The following is a 24,334-nucleotide window of genomic DNA, read 5'->3' on the forward strand; positions in this document are numbered from 1 at the left end:
CGGCCATCTCTGTCATTTTCCTAGGACCGTTGAGTTGGAAAAGACTCCAAATTTTTAATTAATGGTTAAAATTCCTCAAAAACTTTTTATTAATAAAAATAGTATTAGCTTACCATTTTTTCTAGTAAACTAAACTGTGAAACACTAACACTATTTTCTTTCCTTAAATTTAAGAAGTCACTTTTTTTAGGCCGGGTGCGGTGGCTCACGCCTGTAATCCTAGCTCTCTGGGAGGCCGAGGCTGGCGGATTGCTCGAGGTCAGGAGTTCGAAACCAGCCTGAGCAAGAGCGAGACCCCGTCTCTACTATAAATAGAAAGAAATTAATTGGCCAACTAATATATATATAAAAAAAATTAGCCGGGCATGGTGGCGCATGCCTGTAGTCCCAGCTACTTGGGAGGCTGAGGCAGGAGGATTGCTTGAGCCCAGGAGTTTGAGGTTGCTGTGAGCTAGGCTGACGCCATGGCATTCACTCTAGCCTAGGCAACAAAGCGAGACTCTGTCTCAAAAAAAAAAAAAAAAAAGAAGTCACTTTTTTAGTGACCTCTAGTGGAAAGAAAGTTGGTAAAGTTTTGTACCCCACTTGTACCACAGGTTAATTCCTCATGAAACTGAAACAAGATCTTTACGGACGAAATACTTGTTTCCCTTAACTTGAACCAACACTCTGCTTCAATTCTCAAGTTTGATTACGGGGGCTCCCTCCTAACCTGTCATCTCCCTTCACCGTACTGTCCGACAGCTAACAAAGTTTCAGACGCCCCGCCAGGGAAGATACTTTGTCTTGAACTGAGATAATCAGCTCCTGAGGTGTCTACTGAGTTAAGCACACATAGCAAGCTGATCCTCGCAGACCACAGAGAGAGAGAGAGAAGCCCCTTTTCTTACCCACATTTTGTTAACGAAAACAAAAACTGTAGGGAAGGGACAGCCCTCTGCAATGACATCACGCCCTGCTGTCATTAACCTGCAGACCAGCAGCAGTATTTACTGTCCGCAGAATAGAGAGAACCTAAGGCACTTCGGGAAACGGGTAGGCGGGAAACAGAAAGATGTAGCAGGCCATCTGGCTCATCCCATGCCAACTAACTTACTTCACAGTGGTGGTCAACAACCGGACTTAGAGAGAAACAATGAAAAGCAACCCCTCCGCCACACGCACCTGACCCCCCCGCCCGCACACTCACACGTTCGTGTGAAGCTGGAACTCATCCGTCTTGTAGCCGACCGCGAAGTTGCTCTGGGTCACCCGGGACTTGGCGGTCTCGAAATTCATCTGGTAGCCGGCCAGCCAGCCCTCGTAACCCAGCACCAGCGCGCCCCGGATCGAGGGCCCCGCGATGTCGAAGTCCACGTCGCAGCCCAGGTTGATGTGCTCCCGCTTGTACCCCGTCTTGATTTTAGCATTTTTCTTCCTAAAGGGAAAGAAATTATATTACGACCAGAAACCAACTCACCCGGAAATGCACGCTGTTTTGCAAAATCCCAGTTTAAACAGAGGCCCGGGGGTGGGGGGGATGAAGTCAGGGATCCAGTCCTCCCGTGAGCAGCGGCTGAGCCGCAGCGAGCAGGGCGCAAGCTCTCTTCCATGGGGACCCTGTCTGCCACCACGACACGCCACCGTGATACAGGGAGGACACAGACAGGAGAAGCCTGAACAGTAAGTGCCGAGTGACTCCGTTCACTACCCGTACGTTCAACTCGGCAGCCTACACAGGCATCTGCGAGGTCCAGAGCCACCCTGCAATTACAAAACGGATGCATCTCCGCTATTTCCAAACCTGGGGGGAAGTTCTATCTGTCAGGAAGGCAGCTGCCTAAACAGCAGCTTTGGAGGAGATGATCAACTTCTTATTTTATGGCTCACACACTACCGTGTTTGCCCAAAAACAAGACAGGGTCTGATATTTATTTTTCCTCAAGAAGACACCCTAGGGCTTATTTTCAGGGGATGTGTTATTTTTTTTAAGGACGGTACAACCATCTACATTTATTCCAATATAGTGAAGTCGTCATCTTCTGGAACATCATCATCACTCTCCAAACCCCAAATTCCATCCTGAATGTCTTGCGACTCTATTTCCACAACGAAATGCATGGGTTGTGCAGATGCGCTGCGCAGCCACGCCCGTCACTAGGGCTTATTTTCAAGGTGGGGCTTCCATGAACCCATACTAATATATTATACATAAATGATTAAATAAATCACTTTATTTGGGGATGGCTCTTCCTTACAGCAGAATCCCAATTAAAAAGTAAAGGAGTGATGGAAACAGAAAATCATTTGCCAAGCATACTGTGACAGGCAAGAATCGCCCATGGATGCTACTATTTGTGAGCAAAAGTATAACGAGAACTTGAATATTTGCACAGTCTCAAAGTGTCTCCCCACAAGACACTTATTATTAATAATTACAAAGAGAAAAATAGCAGCTTTATAGTAAAGAGACTTGGCAGACACCACTTTAACCCAGTGATCGAAGTTAACATCACCAGAAATGAAGCGTACAGACACTCTCCCTGATATCACGCACACAACGCAGGCTCACGTCTACGGCTGCCTAGAATGCACAACCCGAACTTAATCACAAGGAAGAACCTCAGACACATCCAAACTGGAGGACACTCCACAAAATAATTGGCCACTCTTCCTTCAAAGTGTCAAGGTCATGAAAGACAAAGATTGTGAATATGTCCCAGATTAGAGGAGAAAAAGGAAATTTGAAACTAAATGCACTGTAGGGTCCTGAACCGGATCACTGGCCAGAAAGACATCAGTGGGACAGTGAATTGGCTAACTGCGTGACATCAACATTGATTTGCTAGTTCTGGTGATTATGTTATAGTTGTGTGCGATGTTAGCATTAGAGGAAGTCGGATGAAGGACATAAGAGAACTCTATATACTATTTTTACCACATTTTCATTCATATAAAATTATTTTAAAATAAAAAGTTCAGGCCGGGCGCGGTGGCTCACGCCTGTAATCCTAGCACTCTGGGAGGCCAAAGCAGGCAGATTACTCAAGGTCAGGAGTTCAAAACCAGCCTGAGCAAGAGTGAGACACCGTCTCTACTATAAATAGAAAGATATTAATTGGTCAACAAATACATATAGAAAAAATCAGCCGGGCATGGTGGTGCATGCCTGTAGTCCCAGCTACTCGGGAGGCTGAGGCAGGAGGATCGCTTAAGCCCAGGAGACTGAGGTTGCTGTGAGCTAGGCTGACGCCACGGCACTCACTCTAGCCGGGGCAACAAAGCGAGACTCTGTCTCAAAAAAATAAATAAAATAAAATAAAATAAAATAAAATAAAATAAAATAAAATGTTCATTTTTTTAAAACTTCCCTATGCATATTACTATAGAACCTGGAGAGCTCCACAAACCTCCCAAAGATAATGGGAACTCCCTTACAAAACCCTAAGTATGCCATCTCAGGGCAGCAAATCCAAGTATGTGGCCACATCCCCCAGCCCCTCATCCTCTTAGAGGGTCTCTCGGGATAACTTCTCCCTGATAGCATGGCGGGATACCCTGGGGGGAAGTAAACAAGTACCGTGTTTCCCCGAAAATAAGCCCTACCCATAAAATAAGCCCTAGCAGGATTTCTAAGCACGTGCGCAACAGAAGCCCCACCCCGAAAATAAGCCCTAGTGCTGGGCGTGGCTACACAGCGCATCTGCACAACCTGTACATTTCGTTGTGGAGCGGGAAAGACAACAAGCAGCCCTTCTCATCTGCCCCATCGTGACAGCTACTGTCCCAGAGGTGACCGGAAAGGTGCGGGCAGCCCCACCAACAAGGTCGGCTCCCCCGTCAGGTCCCGGCCATCCTGTGCGTGCTGCGAGCTGAAGCTTTGAGGGGAAAATGACACATCCCCTGAAAATAAGCCTTAGGGTGGCTTCTTGAGGAAAAATAAATATAAGACCCTGCCTTATTTTTGGGGAAACACGGTAGGAAGGCAAGGCTCCTGGCATGAGAAACCATAAAACCATAACAGAGAGGAGAACAAGAGGAAATCACCTCCTGACACACCATCTTCAGGTCACAAAAAGACCTATCTCAGAGGGCAAAAGCCTTGTCCGCCCAGAGACTCGTGGGCACCCACAGCTAGCACAGGGTCTGGCTTAGTAGATCCTCCCTCTAATAAATATTTGTTGGAATAGAAAAAAGGAAAGGGGGGAGAGAGGAAAATAATATGGAATGGCAAAAGATGAAATTCATTATGCCACTGAGCTGTACACCTAAAATGGTAAATTTTATATGCATACTTTACCATTAATTTTTTTACTTCAGAATATTACAGAGATATAAATGCTTTGGCTGCATAAATTCCCTTTGTACCACCCAAGTCAGAGCCACAAGAGTGCCCACCCCCCAGACAGTGCGTACTGCACCTGTTAGGTTTGAGTTTGCTCATCTCCTCATCCCCTCTCACCCACACAACACCCAGTGAATGTTACTTCTGTATGTGCACACGAGTTTCGATCAATTAGTACCAATTTAATGGTGAGTACGTGTGGTATTTGTTTTTCCATTCTTGTGATACTTCGCTTAGAAGAATGGGCTCCAGCTCCATCCAGGATAATACAATAGTAGCTCACCATTGTTTCTTGTGGCTGAGTAGTACTCCATGGTATACACATATCACATTTCATTAATCCGCTCACGTATCGATGGTCACTTGGGTTGTTTCCACATCTCTGCAACTGTGAATTGTGCTGCTATAAATATTCGTGTGTGCATGTGTTTTTTTCATATGCCTTTTTTTCCTCTGGGTAAATACCCAGTAGTGGGATTGCTGGATCAAATGGTAATTCTTAAAAACTAAAATCCAATACATGCCCTTGATCCCATCATCAGTGTACAGAACAATCCTCCCCAGGTTTAGGAGACCCACCACTCAGAGTAGAAAAAAACAAGAATGTTTTTCTAGAAGAGAATGACTCCTTCCAGCCACTTTGAAAAGTACCCAGGAGCTGCAGCACACCAACATACCATCTTGTCTTTTGTTGTGTCGATAACCAACAAGCCTAACCTACTTGTGGCCAGAGGCCTGGGGCAAAAATATAGACTCAGGAGCCACCTGGAAGTTCAACCCACAGTCCCAGTGTCCCTAAGCAGGAAGCTGGGAGGAGGGTCCTCCACACCTGAAGAAATGAGGCTGGAAAGAATGACCAGTGAGCCCTGCTTCCAAATGTCACCCAGTACCGTTCAGCCTTGACTACTTACATTATCAGCAGCCTAACTCACATGCAACGGAGCATTACTGTCCAGAAACCCTGCAGCCCCCATGGCTGAGGGCAGGAGAATAATAACAGTTCAGAATCTAATTATGGAACCCTACTGAACACTGGTCCAAATCCTCCATTAGGAAAGAAGCTCCAGGCTGGGCAAGGTGGCTCACGCCTCTAATGCTAACACTCTGGGAGGCCGAGGCGGGAGGATCACTTGAAGTTAGGCGTTCAAGACCAGCCTGAGCAAGAGTGAGACCCCATCTCTACTAAAAACAGAAAAATTAGCCGGGGGTGGTGGCATACATCTGTAGTCCCATCTATTTGGGAGGCTGAGGCAGGAGGATCGCTTCAGCCCAGGAGAGTGAGGTTGCTGTGAGCTAGGCTGATGCCATGGCACTCCAGCCCAGGCAACAGAGCAAGACTGTCTCAAAACAAAAAAAATAAGGAAGCTCTGCCAAGCACTGTGGCTCACACCTGTAATCCTAGCCCTTTGAGAGGCCAAGGTGGGAGGACTGATAAGGCCAGGAGTTGAGGCCAGGCTGGGCAACATAGCAAGACCCCAATCTCCACAAATAAAAAATTAGCTGGGCGCGGTGCCGCACACCTGTAGTCCAGACTACTCAAGAGGCTGAGCTAAGAGGGCCACCTGCGCTTAGGAGTTGGAGGTGCAGTGAGCTACGATCACACCAGTGGGGGGAGGGAGGGAGGGGAGGGCGGGAGGGAGGGAGGGGAGGGGAGGGAGGGAAGGAGGGGAGGGAAGGAGGGAGGGGAGGGAGGGAAGGGGGGAAGGGGAGGGGGGAGGGAGGGGGGAAGGAAGGAAGGAAGGAAGGAAGGAAGGAAGGAAGGAAGGAAGGGAGGGAGGGAGGGAGGGAGGGAGGGAGGGAGGGAGGGAGGGAGGGAGGGAAGGAGGGGAGCGAAGGAGGGAGGGGAGGGGAGGGAGGGGGGAAGGAAGGAAGGGAGGGAGGGAGGGAGGGAGGGAGGGGAGGGGAGGGAGGGAAGGAGGGGAGGGAAGGAGGGAGGGGAGGGGAGGGAGGGAAGGAGGGAGGGAAGGGGGGAAGGGGAGGGGGGAGGGAGGGGGGAAGGAAGGAAGGAAGGAAGGAAGGAAGGAAGGAAGGAAGGAAGGAAGGAAGGAAGGAAGGAAGGAAGGAAGGGAGGGAGGGAGGGAGGGAGGGGAGGGTGGGAGGGGAGGGGAGGGGAGGGAGGGAAGGAGGGGAGGGAAGGAGGGAGGGGAGGGGAGGGAGGGAAGGGGGGAAGGGGAGGGGGGAAGGAAGAAAGGAAGGAAGGAAGGGAGGGAGGGAGGGAGGGAGGGAGGGAGACCCACATGGGCACAAAGTCAAGCACAGGAGGCACCTGGAAAACACGTGTTGGGTAAATGCAATTCCTGAGCTAAGGAGCGCTGGTCGTAGCAGTCCGTTAGCCGACGTGTCCCCGGGACTGACTGAAAACCAGAGAACTTAAATCCGCAGGTCTCGGAGCTGCCTCTCGGTGACGCCATCCCCATCCCCGAAACCCTGTGTCCCCGAGGGCTTCCACCACCTCACCACCACGGACGTCCTCGTGGGAGGACACATGAGGCTCTTACCCAGTGTTAGGTGAGAAGGAGGAGTCGAAGGTCAGCTTCAGTCCACGCGCGAGCTGAACAGAAAAGAGATTTGCCAGCAGGTTTAGTCACGAGGCAGGCCAGCAGCCGCGGGCACCACATCCTCTCTGCACGGCGGCCATTACCTGGTCCTCCACGGTGATCTCGGTGCCCAGCGTGTTGTCCGTGTTCCACTTCTCCGTGAACGTCAGGCCGTACTCGGTCCACCGGTACTTGGTTTCCAGGCTGCCCGTCACTTTGGTGGTCTCGGTGTTGGCTGAGCCTGAGCTGGTGAACTCCTGCAGAGGAGAGAGACAGAGTCACAGCCTGCTCCCCCGCCCGCACCTGGTTCACTCTGACCCTGTACAGACTGCCACCTGCCCTCCTTATGCGAGAGGTGGGATCCTGCACGTGCCGGGGCAAAAGCTAGTTCTACAAGTCAACCCGATATTTAAAGTCCGGATGGTGGCAGGGAGGCTGCTACTTAGCGGGACCCCATGAGGGATCTTTCGTCAGGTCAGGGGGCTGCTTCCTCCCTCCCCCGCCACTCTGCAGTCTGGACAGGGAAGCAGCCCCACCCCCCGATCCTGGCTTCAGCCTCGTACAGAGAAAAAGCATTTGAGCTAAAGTTGACAGAGCAGTGATTCAAACCCAAAACTTCTTCCTTCCAACAATTACTGCATGCACAATCTCAAAGGGACTACCACAATTTTTCTTAAGTAATTATGTGGTTGAACATAGGTTAATTCTAAAGTAAGAAGGACAAGGAAAACTAAGACTGAAACCCGCCCCCATTTTCCAATGAATGTTAACAGCTGCTGAACTTAGGGGCCGGCTGCTGTGTGGTCCCCCTGGGCCACCCACCCCTCGTGCAGAGGATGCAATGAACAGGACAGCCACAAACTGTCACAATCAAAAACAGTGCCTTGGTTGGGTGCGGTGGCTCACACCTGTAATCCCAGCGCTGTGGGAGGCTGAGGCGGGAGGATCGTTTGAGCTCAGGAGCTCGAGACCAACCTGAGCAAGGGCGAGACCCCATCTCTACTAAAAAATTAGCCGGGCCTAGTAGCGCATGCCTGTAGTCCCAGGAGTTAGAGGTCGCTATGAGCAAGGCTGACGCCATGGCACTCTAACCCAGGCGACAGAGTGAGACTATGTGTCAAAGAAAAACAAGAAAAAAAACAAAGTGCCTTCTTTTGGCCCTGCCAGCCAGGGCATGGCAATTATTTGTTGATCTGCATACAGTTTACAGTAAGTCCCCATGTTCTATGGGGGCTGCACCACTTACCAATCCATTCTCAGATTTTGTTTTCAAATCAAGTTTTATCAAGCCAAATCCTAAAGAAAGAAGGAGACAACTGTTAATAGGGTAAATAACTAGCTCAAGAGCAGAAACTCTGCTTCCCTTACGGCTGTTTCAAAATGCTTTTTTGTTGGTTTTGAAAGGAAGCACGCTGTGGCCACGAGGCTGAGGGCCGGCTCTGCCGCTGCTTCCCGGGCAGGGGCGGGCGCTCGGCTGCCTGGAGCGCGGCCACAGGAAGGGCACAGGCCCCACCTGGGCCCACCTGCGCTCCCAGCCGGCGCGAGCAGCAGGGCCTGACAGCTGGCACACACAGTCCCTGGGCGTCGCGGGCACGTGCCTGAGGACGGGCTAAATTTAGAAGCCGAGCTGCAGGCTGGGGAGAGGAAGCAAGAGCGTGTGCGTGTGGGCAGCGGGGCCCCGGCCGCGCCTCGCCCCTCCCGCGCACCGTCACACGGCTTCCCCAGACGCGGAGAGCGTCTCTCTTTTTCCTGACGTGAAAGGTCCGAACAGCCCACGGACCAGGCCTCCAAACCCGGCCTGGGTGAAATCCCAGACACGCCAGCCCGCCCGCCAGCCCGCCGCGAGGCCGCCCCACCCGCCACACTCACCGTAGCCCTTGGTGAAGACGTCCCTGGCAGGCTTGCCCAGGTCGGCGTACGTGGGAGGCACGGCCATCTTCTGCTGCAATAAAACAACCACCGGAGTAAATACGTCGGTAATTAGGGAAATTAATTCCCCGTCCATAAAATTATTAGATGCAATTAGCAACCCATAAAAATCACCTCGCGCTCTGGGTTCTAGGCAGCTCACCCTCCCGGGTGTGGGCCAAGAAACCCCTGCTGTCTTGTCACTTTGTGGCCAGAGCTCGAGACATCCAACCAGTCTTTGTTGACAGAGGATCAGCCTGACTTTAGGCCTCTTCTCCTCGGCGTGCCCAGGACCGAGCACAGGCCCAGAGCACCGTAGGGGTCAGCAAATATTTGCTGAATGAATATTAACGGTCAGAGCCACATTCCCAGGAGCCAGCTACTTCACTGAACTGCAGGATTCTTGCCAACAAAAACGTATCTTCTTACAAAATGTCGGCTGCAAGGACATTAAATGTACCGAATAGAAATCAGAGTTCTTGATGGCAACACATTTCTTGTATGGCTCTGATTTCTTCATTCCTTCGACAAGTATTTGTGGAAAACCTACTACGTGCCAGAACAGGCTCAACTTTCGCACTGTAGGGGAGCCCACTATTAGAGCGTCATGTTCCTCACAGAGACAAGAGCAAAACCTAACCCATTAGGCAACTCCTCACATGGAAAGAAATCCAAACATACCCTCCAAAGGAAATTAATTTAAATAAACGTCCGTTGAACTCCAGTGCGGCTTTATTTTAGAAACCAACTATCAAAGCACTCCTTGGGATTGTTGGGTGCTCCTGAGTCAGACGACAAACAGTAAGTACCTCTGCGTTCCAGGAGGGAGAATAACTCCAACAGTCCTTGCCCTAAGAACCACACTGCCTCCCTGGCGGGCTCTGCTTGGCGTGCTGTGCATGCCGCACGCACAGAATCAAGATCCTCATCCGGGACAGCACACACTACGCTCTGCCAGGAGAGGGGCCCACGCGGGAGAAAGCCCCAGCTCCTGCACCTCCCGCCACTCCCAGAATCACTGGCGCACACTAACCAGAAGGATGGGTCCACTAATTTTTTTTTTTTGAGACAGAGTCTCACTCTGTCGCCCGGGCTAGAGTGCCGTGGCGTCAGCCTAGCTCACAGCAACCTCAGACTCCTGGGCTCAAGCAATCCTCCTGCCTCAGCCTCCCGAGTAGCTGGGACTACAGGCATGTGCCACCATGCCCGGCTAATTTTTTCTATATATTTTTAGTTGTCCAACTAACTTTTCTATTTTTAGTAGAGACGGGGGTCTCACTCTTGCTCAGGCTGGTTTCGAACTCCTGACCTTGAGCGATCCTCCCCCCTCGGCCTCCCAGAGTGCTGGGATTACAGGCGTGAGCCTCCGCGCCTGGCCGGTTCCACTAATTTTTAAAATATGGTATGCCTAAAATATCCAAGTGAATCTGCATACGCCCCATCTGAAGTCACACGCATGTGCGCTCACACAAATGGCACGCTCCCAGGGAGGGCAAGGAGCCCACTAAAAAGTGGTCCGGGAGGCCCCAGGGACGGCTTCCCAAGCGCCCGTGCAACTCCTGACCCAGGCTCTCACTGCACAGACAGTGCAAGCTGCTCCCAGCATCACTGATCGAGCTGTAAAAGAAACAGCTGTGAACTTCCACAACTTCACACTGTGAAATTATGGCTCAGGTCCTCTTTTACGCTCCGGATGCTTTGTAAACTCTGTCCCGGCTCGCTTTTGTGTCAGAGCAGAGGAGAGCAGGGAGCTGTTCACTGTCCTATTTTTGTCGCTGTTGTTATTTCTTGGGCACGATCAGGCGGGAACCATGGGCAGCCCACATTAGGGTCCGGGCTTCCCCCACTGGCTTTTTCAATTCCAGGGACACCCCTTTCCTCATTCATTCCTCCCAGACTAACGCTGGAGGCACATCCACCCCAGGGACAGGCCAGGAGGTGCTCAGGAAATGCCCCATGCCTAATGGCACACGTCTCAGCCACGGACAGGCCTGGCCCTGCGTAGACAGAACCAACACGGAACAACTTGGGATTGAAAGGTAATCCCGGCCGGGCGCGGTGGCTCACGCCTGTAATCCTAGAGCTCTGGGAGGCCGAGGCGGGCGGATTGCTCGAGGTCAGGAGATAGAAACCAGCCTGAGCAAGAGCGAGACCCCGTCTCTACTAAAAATAGAAAGAAATTAATTGGCCAACTAAAAATACATAGAAAAAATTAGCCGGGCATAGTGGCGCATGCCTGTAGTCCCAGCTACTCGTGAGGCTGAGGCAGGAGGATCGCTTGAGCCCAGGAGTTTGAGGTTGCTGTGAGCCAGGTTGATGCCACGGCACTCTAGCCAGGGCAACACAGTGAGACCCTGTCTCAAAAAAAAAGAAAGGTAATGCAGCCCCAAGCAGACTTGCAACGTGTATCAGCAAAGGGCCCAGAACATTCTGCACACCAGCCGAGGTTACCAGGCCGTCCATGGACCCATGCCCCCTCTCCCGTGCTGGGCTACAGACAGCCTGGGGGGAAACAGTCCAGTGGCAACATCTCTGGGCCGGCTGAGACCTCCCTGGACCCCAGGTGCCAGAGCCTTCCCCGCGACTCTCCCCTGGCTCTAGGACCAGACACTCTGGGACCGGCTCCCGGACACAACCGCCTTCACATCTGGACGAGGCCCTCCCTCGGGGGAAACACAGAGCGCTCACCCCTTAATGCGCTCTCTCCCCACTAATCCCCAAAACCCAGCAAGCAAAGCCACCTGTCAAAAAACACTCCACCCACAGCAAACATCAGCCTGAAACGCAAGGCCACTAAGGAGATTACTCTCCAAGGACAAGGGGGTGGGTCGGCTGAGCGCAGATGAGGTCGGGCTCTAGCGGGGCTGTGGGCCCCCGTCTCTGAAATCCCACAGCTGCTCATAAGTGCTCTTGCCGTTTCACTGAAACATGTCCTCAAGCGCCAGCCTTCGTCTAAGCCACCCTGGACGCCGGCTTTCTCACTTGTGTGCCGCACTCCGCTCCCGTCTCTTTGAACACAGACCACGCGGCTCGATCTCCCCTGTTCTGGGGGCCCAGGTAACCTTCCCCCAGCACGGCACCTGGCGAAGGCACACAGGAGCCGCTGGCCGGCTGGAGCCAGTCCACTCCGCCAGGGAGGCCAGCGACAGGATGACTCAGCCCCTCACTCAAGGCCTCACCTGCTGTGAGGCTTTCTGTGGTTTCCATGGAGCCCGGCCCAGGCCCTGCTGCTCCCACCTGACCCCACCTGACAGGACCAAGGAAAGGCCTGCGACAGCTCTGGCTCTCCCCGAGCAGCTCAACTTCCTCACAACCACAAGCAGCACCCGAAAATGCCCATTTGTACAGAGCTCTCAGAAGCCACTTCAGAGACAATTTTACAGTAGAAATGATCAGCATTAGTTTTCTCGGCCAGGACTGGAGGAGAGAGAAGCTGGCGCCCTGCTTTCTCACCTAGCACCCAGCCAGGGCGCTGACTCGAAGGGTGAACCCTGGCCCCGGCCCCTCCTTTCACCCGGACCTGCTCCAAACGGCTCCCCGTGCGGTTGTTACCAGCGCACAGCTGTCCCTGCGGCACCCAGCCCCGGCCTCCAACGCCCAGCCTCCAGAGGCCAGCAGGAGGCAGGGCGCTCTGACACGGCGGGGAAATCAGAGGGCGGCCTGGGGCAGGGGACCACAGATCTCTGCCTGGGCGATGGCCAGGACACAGCCTGGGGGCGTCCCTCCACTGTGAGTGGGAAACAGGGCCGGCAGGGCCAGGCCGAGCAGACCTGCCTGCAGTCACCGGTGACTTTGAGAAGGGCCCGCAAGTGACATCAGGAGACAGGAGTCCCTGGTTCCCCTCCACAGCCTGCCAGCCTGCCTACCCGGCCTCTCCCTGGCTGACCTTGAACAATTATGCAAGCTTCGCTCCAGCGGAGGAATGAAAATCCAGCCCATACTGGACGCCCGGCGGGGAAGGATAGTGTGTCTCTCACCCAGCGTGGCCTGCGCAACACTTACGTAACCTCTGTCTCGGGGGTGACCACCCCCTTGACTCACCAGCTACATGGCAGTGACAGCTGCTCACACTGCACCACCCCATGCCCCGCACACACCGCCGCCCCCAAATCACGCCCTGGAACTCAAAGCACCCCACAGCCTGTCATGTATAAACGTATCCAAAATAGGGGGAAAAGCTACGTATGCACGGATGCTAAGGCTTGGCACATGGTAGGCATCCAATCTAAACGTCTGTTTGATGAGTCAATGAGCAACGAGCAGGAAATTATTATCATAAAAGGGAGAGAAGCAGAAACTTAGTGTCAACAACAGGGACTGATTACAATGTAGCCAGGACGCAGGAGCGCCCTCTGCAGGGCGGCTGCGGCACCACCAGCCAGGGAACCTGAACTAGCACCCCCCACCTGACTCCGGCTGGGCCCAGGACTGAGAGCCTTCAGAGTAAACACTGGCTGCTTCTGACCTCAAAACCAACCACAGGCTTTTTTTGTGTTTTTTCAAGGGCCACAGGGAGCTACCGTGGAGTGACTGACACATCTGCATTTGGGAAGCTCACTTAACCAGAAGCTTGCCAAAAATGTAAATGACAATACCCAGAGCAAGTGAGGGCGGGGAGACATCCATCCGGCAGGAGTGGCACTCTTCCTGAGGAGTAGCTGCTGGCCCTTAACCCGGTTCCACCCCCGAGAACCCACCCCACAGCAGCGCCAAGGCACCCAAAGATGCACCCTTGGGAACACATCTGTAAGGCAAAACCCAGAAGCAGCCTGAGTGCCCATCAGCAGGGAAATGAACAAAAATGAAGGTGCTGTACTTGCAAACTAAGGAGTGCCACCACATGGCAATAAAATAGGCGGCATAGAAAGCCATCTATGACATCCTTCATTGAAAAAAAGCCAGTCGCAAAAAATTTATAATTGCATGTAATCCGAGGAAACCCTTTCCATGTCCAGGGACTTGTGAGTGGACGGGAGCCCGTGGGAGGGTCTGAGCCAATCCGCAAACTGCGGCTGCCCTGGAGATGCTTCCGGAGCGGGAAGGAAGTTTAGGGAGGGAGTGGAGCCCACATCAGACTTTCATTTTTTTTAATGGTGCCTCATCATTTAAGTTGTTTGCGTATACTGATAACTTTTTTTAAGTCAAGGACTGGAAAACTTAAAAGCCAACCACCGTGCGCGTGAAATTGAGCCACGTCGTGTCAACAAGTCACGTTCCAACAGGCGGCTGCGGCAGAGCTGCCAGGAGGAAAAGCTATCTAGACGGTGGTGTCGACACTGCTTCCAAGAACAGATTCAAGCCGCCCGGGATGGCGGGGTTCCCGGGCAAGGACCGTTGCACTCCCAGGGGACTGTTGCCACCCTGCCCAGCAGGAACCCTAACTTGGGGTGCATGGGACCCGCCCGGGGCGCTGGGTCAACAGCCTCCCCAAGCAGGCACCATTCCTCCCGCTCTCCCTCCTTTAACCCGAATTACGACTCGGGTTAATGCTGGGCTAAGGCAGGGGCCGTCCCCAAGTGCCACTGAGAAGCAAGGGCTCTTCCCTCCACCAAGCCCCCACCTTGAAACACGCTGTTCTCTCTGCAGAGGCTCCTCCAGAAGGAGCCAGGCAGGGGAGCCCTGGCGCCCCGAGAGAGCCAACAACCACGGCCATGTTGACACAGGGGCAGGGTGGCCGCGGGTCCCCAAGGCTCGGCCAGAACAGCCGGGAGGAAAAGTCTCCTGAACGCAGATAACATCCAAGTGGGCTGAGACACCACCTTGCAGGGCAGGCGTGTGGCAGGGCGAGGACCTGGAGACCAGGAGCCACCGTGCCGCAGCACTTCCAGCCCACCCGGTGCCCGGCAGCAGGGCACAGTGGACCACTGGAGGCACCATGTACCTGGCAGAGGTTTAGTCCTGGCTCTGCGCTTACTGGCTGTGCGACCTTGAGCAAGCCACTTAGACTTTTAGGGTCTCATTTGGCTCATCTGTAAAGTGAGGCTAACAAGAGCGTCTCACTAAGGAAGTTTGTTATAAGGAGTAAGTAAAACAGGTAGGACACTTGGGACTGTCTGGCACAGGGTGAGGGTTCAATAAATGACAGCGGTGACCATAATCCATCATACTGGATACTCTCTGCCCCTCCAGATCCACCTTCCCGACTCCCCTCCCGCTCTGAGCCCCCAGAGCCGGTCACTGCGGGCGGCCATCGTGGCCGGGCCCAGCCAGAGCAAGGCGTGTGCAGAGATGAGCGCTCAGGAGCTCAGGAAGGGTCAGGAGGGGGCACTCATCCCCCAGCTGACCCCCTCCCCCGCCCCAGGTGGGCAGCAACTCCTTTCCTCCACCCACGGCCACAGCTCCTGCCAGGGGTCCCCTCCCCTGTAGGCCTTGGGGTGTAAACAGACCCAGGCCCACCCTACACCCTCCCCGCCCTTTGCAAATGATGTCTTCATTAAATGCTCCTGGATTACGCGTGTTGAGAGAGCACCTGCTTCCCGAAAGCACCCTGCCCAACACAGCGCCCACAACCGCCGCCGCCACCACCATGCCAGGACCCCCAGGAAGAGAGAACTGCGGACAGGCCTTTGGCTCTGCTGCCCCTCCGACACCACTCTGGGTGGCCTGCCAGGGCAGAGCCGGCCGCCTATAGGAGGGGCAGCAGCCCAGCCAGGGATCCAACGAAAGCACCTCCCCTAACCCTGGGGGCCAGGAACAGCCACTTCTCCAGCAGGACGCAAGCCCGGCTGTAACAGCCAACTTGGGGGTGGGGACAAACACACTCAGGAGCCTCCCCCCCACCCACACACACACACCCAGCACTTTCTCCTCCTTGCCAGGAAGCAGCAGCCCAGGGCACAGGCCCTGCTTTGGCCTCCAGGACGCTGGCAAAGCCCAGGGCCCTGTGCTCGCGCCCCCTACAGCTGCCCTCCCCCCTCCGCCCTCCACAGCGGTCCCGCAGGGGGGCAGCTGAGCTCTCCAGGGTCACTTCTATTTTAAACACCCCGGGAGCTGGGCCGCCACCAGCATGGCCTTCCAGGTGACTCGGGAGCATATAGCTGACAAGGGGCGCCCTGCCCCCCCGGCACCCACCGGGGGGAGATGACCTGGGCTGGCAGTCAGCACGCCAGGGTCTGCGTCCCAGGCACACCCGGGCTCCTGCCTGACCTCGGCACCTCGCACGCCCCGAGCCCGGCTGCCTGGCTTGGCCCGGGGGTTGACACGGACAGTCTTGGGCAGGCAGCCTCAGGAGCCAAGCAGGCAGCCCAGTTCCAGTCCCGCCTCACCACTGCCTCGGTGTGTGACCGGGGCAAGTCACCACCTCTCTGTGCCTCACTCTTCCTCAGGGGAAAGAGCACCCAGACGGGCATCACTGGGAGGACTGAATTAGCTCGTTAACACGAAACACTTAGTACAGAGGCTGGCACAGGGTAAGCACGGGACAAACACAGCTGGCACTTTCTTACAGGTTTTCATTTAGTGTACTTCTTATTACAATAATGGTTGATGAGCATGTTGCCAAAAGGTCAACTTGAACCGCAGGGTCCAGAGTCCTCCCCGCCCCCACCTGGGATGGGGGACCGTGTAACTGGATGTTGTGCAGGCAGGGCCAGGTCCTGAAAGAACGTCTCCAACCTCATCCCCGGGAAACCGACCCTTCTAACGGACAGTCAGCACCGCCGTCCTTGCAACAATTAGGGGTGACTCCACCACCCACCGTCCGCCGCCAGCCCGGCTACGTGCAGCCTTGCACACGCTCACTCTGATCGGCGTGAAAGAACACCCTCGCCCACCTGACCGGCAACTTCTCCTTGTCAAAGGCCTGCGCGGCTGTAGGCTCCTTGCAACGGCCGCTTGGAGCTGGCAGGGCAGTGTGAAAGCACCAGCACCCCAACTGGCCAGACCAGGCCGTGCGCCCCATCTTCTCCTGCCAGGTTGTGTTCCTCGCCGCTCTGGGCTCAAGCCCCCCGACTTGGGAAATGGAAACACAGCACCTCTCCTCCAGGGACCGCAGCGTGGTGCAGTCAATGTCACAGAACATACATCTAGCCCCAGGAGGACACCAAGCAAGCCCTCAAGAAACAATGACTGCGATGATGACAACCACACTTTTACAGCAGGGAAACTGAGGCACGAGAAAGTGACTTGACCCATACTAGACAAAAACCCTACAGCTCACGTCAGACCTGTGCTGTGGACCCAAGCACAGCTCTGGGTCAAGAGCTTACAGTCCCACCCTGCCCCTCGTCCCGACCCCTCTGTGAGTAAAGCAGTAAAATGGGCAAATGTGCCCAGGCCTGGCTGAGGATCCCACTGGTCACCTCTTCCCAGTGGCTACCACGGGAGTCTACCGGGGGCCCAAAGCTACAGACTGCAAACCCTCGAGCACCCTGAGAGGCTATCCCCAGGCTCGGGCTGGCCCTTGGGCACACATGTGCCCCTGCAACCGACAACATGACACCATCAAGGGCAAAGGGGACTTCAGTGCTTCAGAGGTTCTCACTGGTAAACTGGGAGATGGACGCTCTTCCTGTCACCGGCTTGGGGTGCACTGTTCACATCTGCCGACTGCTCAGCAGGGCCCCTCTGAGCCCCAGCTGTCTGAGCACAACTGATCCCTGCCCATAGCCCCATTCTAGAGTAGCAGAAACAAAACTAAGTTGTCACCTGTGTGCCATCCCCACTCCCTGGGCCAGGCATCTGATTCAGGACAACTCCAGCCCAAGCCAGGGACCCACCCACCCTCCGAGGAAGATGGGCACCAGGCCCACAGCCTTGCAAAGAGTCCCATTCACCCCTGCCACCCTCACCCTCCCCTCAAACCCAGAAACACCAGTCCAGCGAGTTTCCCATGGGACTTGGAAAGCCTCAGAATGAAGATAATGCTAGAGTCCCCAGCCCCCGGGGCCAAGGCCCTGTACCCTGTGGCCTGTTAGGAACCAGGCCGAGAATCCCTGCCTGAGCTCTGCACCCTGAGTCCCCCCACCCACGACACCCCACCCCTCCCCACCCTCAGTCTGTGGGAAATTGTCTTCCATGAGACTGGTCCCTGGTGCCAAAAAGGTTAGAGACCACTGAGATAATGCGCTAAAGCAGGTATTTCAAATCAGAAAACAGCTTCTGCCTCTCACTGCTCTAGGGCTGTACATATTCTTACAGTTCTTTAAATATTTGAGACTCTGCTAGGCAGTGCTATTTTCTGGAGGGAAGACGTCTGCGTCCCTCATGACCATGTCCAGGATGGAGAGACCAGGGTCTGGGCTTGCAGCCCCTACATGTGCCCTTTCGGTAATTCCACAAATGAGCACCTACTATGTGCCACATGCTGGAACAGTCAAACCAGCCCCCTGTAAGGGTGGCAGGTGGACTCTTGGAGACAAAGAGTGCACTCACCCCCACAGACCCTTCTCAAGCACCTACTGTGTGCCGGGTGGGACCACCCCAAGCACTGAAGACAGAGCTGCACAGAGCCTAAGGCTGACCCTCTGGGAGCTCCGTCAGCCCAGAGCAGGGGTGGAGAGAAAGAAGGCTGGCCCTGGGCGGTCGGCCCTGGCCTTGCCAACAGCATATCAGGCAATAAAGGAGCCCTCTCCCCTCTCTTCTCTGGGGCTGGTGGCTGGTCAAGGGGACAGGGGCCTCGAGTGGAACAAGCCCAGGCTGGGCCCAGGTCTGCACCAGCAAACTTACTGCTCAGGTCTGACCTTGTCAGTTTTCTAAACTTACAGGATTTTTCATGAATCATCCTGAAAGTTACTCAATACCTGGTATTCAAATGCTTGCTAATAATAGGGCAATAATAATGTTTAAAATAACAGGAGCTATATCTATTGAACCCTTTCCAGAACACCACGTGGAGCAACATGGGCTACAGAGGGGGAGGGGCTCCATCCTCCCCAAAAGCCCCAGGGGAGTCAGGGTCTCTACCCGGGCCTCCACAACAGCATGTTCTGAAGGCTTCCAGTGAGTCAACTCATGTTACTCTTCCCCAAAGCCCGCCGGAGGAGAGGTATAACTGTCCCCATTCTGCAGGTGACAAAACTGAGGGCTGGTATGCTCCCGGCTGTGTGACCTTGAACACACCACTAGAACTTCCGGGCTCAAGTCCAGTGAGTGGAATCAATTCCCTGAATGCCCCGTCGCGTCTGTCGCGTTTGGCGAATGAATGAGCCACCGAACCAGAAATCCCTCCCAAGGCCAGGGGGGCCACTTCGTTCCCTGCGGGGCTCCACTTGCAGGCCAAACCTCCGGGCCGGGCCCGCCTCGGCCGCTGCGGCCTAAGGCAACTCTCGGCCGCCCGTTCCGCCCGAGAGCGCTGGCGCGCGCGAGTGGTGCCGGGCGCCAGCTTCCCCGGCGCGGGCCGGCCAGGGCGTGGGGGCCGGGGACGCTTGAGCTCCCACGAGCTCAAGCCCGCGGCGGCAGCGCGGCCCGCGCGGACCTGCGCGCCCGGCCCGGCTTGGCCAGCGTGGGCAGCGCTCGGGTCCCCGCCGGACGCGCGCCGGGGGCACCGAGGGCCAGAGGGCGCCGCCGGGAAAGGTCACCTAGATCCGCGGGCGGCAGGGCCTCCACGCGGCGGCCCAGGCCCCTCGCCCGCAAGCCCGGCCGGCCCCTCGCCCCAGCCGCAGGCGCCTCTGGACCCTCGGCCTCGCCGCCCTCCGCCGGCACCCACTCGCGCGGCCTTGTCGGCCCGCCGCCGGCCAGCCAGGCCCGCGCCGCCGCTCCGCTCCCTCCCGCGCCCTGCTCCGGGCCCCCGCCCGCGCCCGCGCCTCCCCCAGTCCCCTTCTCCACCCCCAGGGGCCCGGCCCGCGGCCCGCGGCGCAGGCGGAGCTCGGGCCCTTTCCCGCTGCGCCTACCTCCGAGGCGGCGGCGGCGGCGGCGACGGCGGGGGCTGCGGCGCGGGGGACCCGAGAGCGGCGAGCGGCGGGCCGGGGCGGGGCGGCGCGGACGGCGGCGGCGCGGACCCGCCCCCAGCGCGCCCGGCCCTGGGGCAAGCCCCACCCCCAGGCCCCGCCCGGGACCGCGCCCGGCCAGGTCCGCGGTCCCCGGTCCCCGGCCCGCCCGCCCGCGAGCCGCGCTCTCACCTCTCTGGGCACCGCGGCGCCCGCAGCGGACGCGTGAGCCTGGTGGCGTGTGCTCGCGCGTCGGGGCCGCGTGCGCCCGGGCGCGGGGCGATGGGCGGGCGTAGGGCTGACGTGTGCTCGGTGTGTGCGTGCGCAGGGACACGCGAGTCATTGCTGGAAACCTCCGGGCCGGGGGAAGCTTTCTGGAAGAAGGCGGGGGCCTTCCGTTTCGCTGAACGGTGGCCTGGAAGTCCCGGCTCCAGTAGAAGGCGCGCGGGGCCCTGGGCCTCCTGCCCGGCCGTGGGGCTGCGACACAGCCCCCGCCCTCCCCTGGGCGCGGATGTGGCAGGTGGCGCGGGACCTAGGCCTAGCCTCGGGGGAGGAGGTGGGCTCCGGGCCCCTCCCGTCGAAGCTCGCACCGGCCCCGAGCCCCGGAGGAGCCCCAGGCCCGGCCCGGCGGGCGCCGGAGGCGGTGCGAACACGGAGCAGCTGCGGCGACAGTGGCTCCTGGGCCTGGCGCTCCGGACACGAAGTCTCCGGCGCCTCCGGCCCGCGCTCGGGCTCGCAAATCTGGAGGAAAGCCCGTGCGCCGAGTTCGCGCAGCAGATTAGCAGACACTTTCCCCTGTAGCAAAGCTACTAGCAGTCATTCCCTGAGCATTTTGAGAAGTAAAAAAAGCAAATTGGGTTTTGTGAGACCCCTGTTGGGACTCGCGGCGCCAGGAGGTCGCGCCGGTTCGGCCGGCCCAGGGCGCTCCGGGAACCGCGCCCAGCCAGGCCGCTCCGGGCTTGGTTGATACATGTGGGGTGAACCGTCACCCTCTCCCGGTTAGGCCTAAACGGTGGTCTCGGTCACCACCGAGTGTCCCCGGAGTCCCGCGCGAGGCCCACCCGAAGCAGGCTGCGAGCACTAACGAGCACTAACGCATTTGGAGCTGGGCGAAGATCCTGCACACTCTTAGCCTTGGGTCAACAAACGTCCTCAAAGGCTTGAGGCGTCTAGGGCCCGGCGGAGGAAGCGCAGGGCTGCAGACTCAGGACACTGGCTCGCAGCCAGCCGTGACGCAAGCCAAGGCACTAGGCAACCGGGGCGTTGGAGGAGGCAATCAAGACAGGCTGCCAGAAGGAGGCGGCAGATTAAAAGGGAGAGTGAAGTGACGTTTCAGTGCAGTGGGGTGTTAAGGAAGAAGGGAGCTGACACAGGGTGGTGGGAGGGCGGGCAGACAAGGGCCTGGGCCTGTGGGGGCGGCGGGCGCTCGGATCTGACTGAGGATGTGAGCAACGGTCCCCTTCAAGATCTAGGGAGTGGAACCCCAGCACTCTGGGAGGCTGAGGCGGGAGGATCGCTCAAGGTCAGAAGTTGGAGACCAGCCTGAACAAGAGTGAGACCCTGACTCTACTAAAAATAGAAAAAGTTATCCGGGCATGGTGGCGCATGCCTGTAGTCCCAGCTACTCGGGAGGCTGAGGCAGGAGGATCGCTTGAGCCCAGGAACTGGAGGTTGCAGTGAGCTATGATGACACCACGGCACTCTAGCCGGGCAACAGAGTGAGATTCTGTCTCAAAAAACAACAACAACAACAAAAAAAAAACCCTAGGGAGTGGAGGACAGATGTCCTCCCCGGCCCAAGAGTCCCTCTGAAGGGGGACTGACTACAGGCTTCCCAACCTGGCTGTCCCCACCCTGCTCTCTAGGCCCCAGCCCACTCCCAGAGACTGGCAGGCAGGGCAAGGAGGAGAAGACCTCAGGGAGGCTGGGAGGGAGGAGGAAGATGGGGCTCCAGGAACCTCAGGCAGGAGCTGAGGCTGCACCTGGGCCAGCACAGGCCAGCTGGGGGGCTCGGGGCAAATGCCCGGGCGCTCCCTACGCTTGAGCACCCCCCCACCCTTCACCCAGAGTCCTCCTCCGTGCCCCCCACCTCCCCCGCTCGCCAGCTCCCCCAGGTGCTAGTTTCAGGTCAATCACGAGTGGAGTGCCCTCCGAGCCACCTACTGGCTGTGACCCTGGGCAAGGACTGTGGCTCTCAGAGCCTCAGCCCTGACTGTCGGTGTAAGCGTCAGATGGTGAGCGCTCAGTAAACGCTGAAGGAAATCCGCTGGGGCCCGAAGACAACCTGTCAGCCCTCGGGTTGGAATCTCTCTCGAGGCCCCAGAGGGTGACTCATGGGTCCCTCCCGGCAGTGGCAGGAGACAGGTGTCAGGGACGGGAGCGAAGGCGCCTTTCCTCCCAGGCTGCCCACCGTCCTGCAGCCCCCTCCACTCGGCCACTCAGCCCACCGGCGGGGCTGGCCCCGGGCCTGAGCCGGGCCAGTCAGATCCTCTCTTGCAAATCTGACCTCAGAAATCCCTCCGTGCGCCTGGGTCTGGCGGCCCTGCCATCCTTGAGAAGCCGGGAGGACAGAGCAGAGGACTGACAGCGCCTGTTTCCTGGTGGCCCCCTTCCGCACTTGGATTTCCCAGTGCCACTTCCATGACCCCGCCTGACCTTGACCCAGCTGGACTGATTCCCTGAGGAGGCCCCTCGAGTCTGGGTGGGTGGGATAAGGGGGTTGGTGGGGACAGGACAGTCCTAACCGCAGTTTTGTTTTGCTTTAGGGGGGGGTTGCTTTTTGGTTTGGGTTGGGTCGTGGGGTTGTTTGTTTGGGGGTTTTGTTTGCGAGAATGACCCTTCTTCCCCTCCTCTCTCAGTCCACAGCCTTTGACGGGGCTGACTCCATTCCTGAGCCCAGGGCCGGTCTTGGGGTGGCCATGTGGCCCAGCCCGGCCAATCAGAGCCCAGCTGCAGGGCTGGACCAGTAGGACCAGGGGAGAAATCCTGGGGCTGTTGGAAGGAGGACTGTCCCTAAAGATGGAGTGAGCACAGGAGAGAGAAGCAGAGAGCAGCCCCTGGGAACATCATGCTCCTAGATCGAGCCGTGCCTGAGCCCACCCCTGTCCTTTCCAGCATCTGAGCCCATGGATTCCCTTTGTATTGCTTCTACTATAGGCGTTTGGGGGTGGGGGGAGATTCCCTTTTTGTCTAGTCCATTTTGGATTGGGTTTTCTTCCAGGTCCCAACTCAGTTTCCCTCCTCCCTTCCAGCAGAACAATGTGAAACATCCAGGGAAGATGAGATCTTTTATTTTTAATCTTGGAATGGGTTGCCAGTGTAAGAATATTTCATTTTAGGGAAGTTTTCTTCTTCCATCTAACTTGCAGCCATAGGTATTTCTCAAGCAGATAAGTAGAGACTTATCAAGGTGGACAAGCAGCCAGTCACCTTCCTAAGAACACAGGCTAAAACACTCCCACCCTTCTCTTTTCAGGGCCAGATGTCCCTGGACTTCAGTGTGATTTCTTAGTATCATCTGTCTCAAGTACTAGAACTTGAAGATGAAGTCCATGAAGGTAGAAATGGCAGTAACTTATATAAATTAATTTATTTTTAGACAGGGTCTCACTCTGTCACCCGGGCTGAAGTGCAATGGTGCAATCATAGCTCACAGCAAGCTCAAACTCCTGGGCTCAAACGATCCTCCTGCCTCGGCCTCCTGAGTAGCTGGGACTATAGGCATGCGCCACCATACCTGGCAATATCTTTATTATAAAAAGAGAGAACTTTATTTTTAAGAAAGCTAAATGAGGCTCATCAGGAGAGGTTGTGTAAACGGATGCAATCCTTCTGGAAAGCAATTAGGCTGTATGTAATAAGAATCATAAACCTATCCTACCCCTTTGCCTTACTGCTGGAACCTGTGCTAAGGCAATAATCCTAAATTCCGGGGTGGCAGACACAGTTGCCAGGCAGCAGCCCAGGAGGGAACTGGGCCTGGTCTCCAGCATGGCACGTTGAGGCAGGGCCCCTGGGTGGAGCATTCTCAGCCTTGAGGAGAGATGGTTACAAAGACTCCCTGCAGGGAAACGCTTCTGTTACAATGTTACTGGAAGGCAATCACAGATTCACTGTTACTGCAACCGCTGGGTTAAAAACTGCAGAGACAAACTGCAGTAGGCAGAATAATGGCCCCGAGGATATTAACATCCTATCTGTCAGAACCTGTCAACATGTTTCTTTACATGTCAGAAGGAACTAAACAGATATGATCATGGTAAGGATCTTTTTTTAAAAAAAAAACTGTATCGCGGTATGATTGACATATAAAAAGCTGTACATATTGAATGTATACATCTCAGTGAATTGGGGGATAAGTATACACCTGTGAAACCATCACAGCTATCAATGTATCCATCATCTCCCAAATCTCCTCCCCCACCTGTCCCTATTTTTTTTGGTGTGAGAACATTTAAGACAGGCCCTACCCTCTTAGCGATTTTAAGTACACAGCACAGTACTGTCAGCTCCAGGCGCCCTGCTGTATAGAGATCTCCAGAACTGACTTATCTTGCACGGCTGAAACTTGGTCCCCCGTGACCATCGCCTCCCCACTTCCCCTCCCCCGCGGCCCCCGCCATCGGCACTGCACTGTCTCCGCCTGTTGTGAGTGGGACCGGCGCGGATTCTACATAGGAGTGAGATCGTGCAGATGTTAA

General features: G+C 56.1%; 1 protein-coding gene across 9 annotated transcripts in view; it reads right to left on the minus strand.

The window, feature by feature from the left end:
• VDAC1 (voltage dependent anion channel 1) overlaps positions 1–19,946 on the minus strand; it is a 25,965-nt gene extending 6,019 nt beyond the window's left edge. The window contains exons 1-6 of one of the 9 annotated variants that reach the window (XM_012762165.3): positions 19,827–19,946; positions 8,731–8,803; positions 8,108–8,157; positions 6,966–7,118; positions 6,823–6,875; positions 1,190–1,417 (exon numbers count right to left, since the gene is read on the minus strand). In XM_012762165.3, coding sequence (XP_012617619.1) covers positions 1,190–1,417; positions 6,823–6,875; positions 6,966–7,118; positions 8,108–8,157; positions 8,731–8,797 — 551 coding nt within the window. In that variant the 5' untranslated portion in view covers positions 8,798–8,803; positions 19,827–19,946. The other 8 variants (XM_012762163.2, XM_075996043.1, XM_075996047.1 and 5 more) reach the window with 8 other exon arrangements.
• Positions 19,947–24,334: the final 4,388 nt, after the last annotated feature.

This window comes from Microcebus murinus, chromosome 21 (genome assembly GCF_040939455.1).
Source record: "Microcebus murinus isolate Inina chromosome 21, M.murinus_Inina_mat1.0, whole genome shotgun sequence".
NCBI classification, from domain to species: domain Eukaryota; kingdom Metazoa; phylum Chordata; class Mammalia; order Primates; family Cheirogaleidae; genus Microcebus; species Microcebus murinus.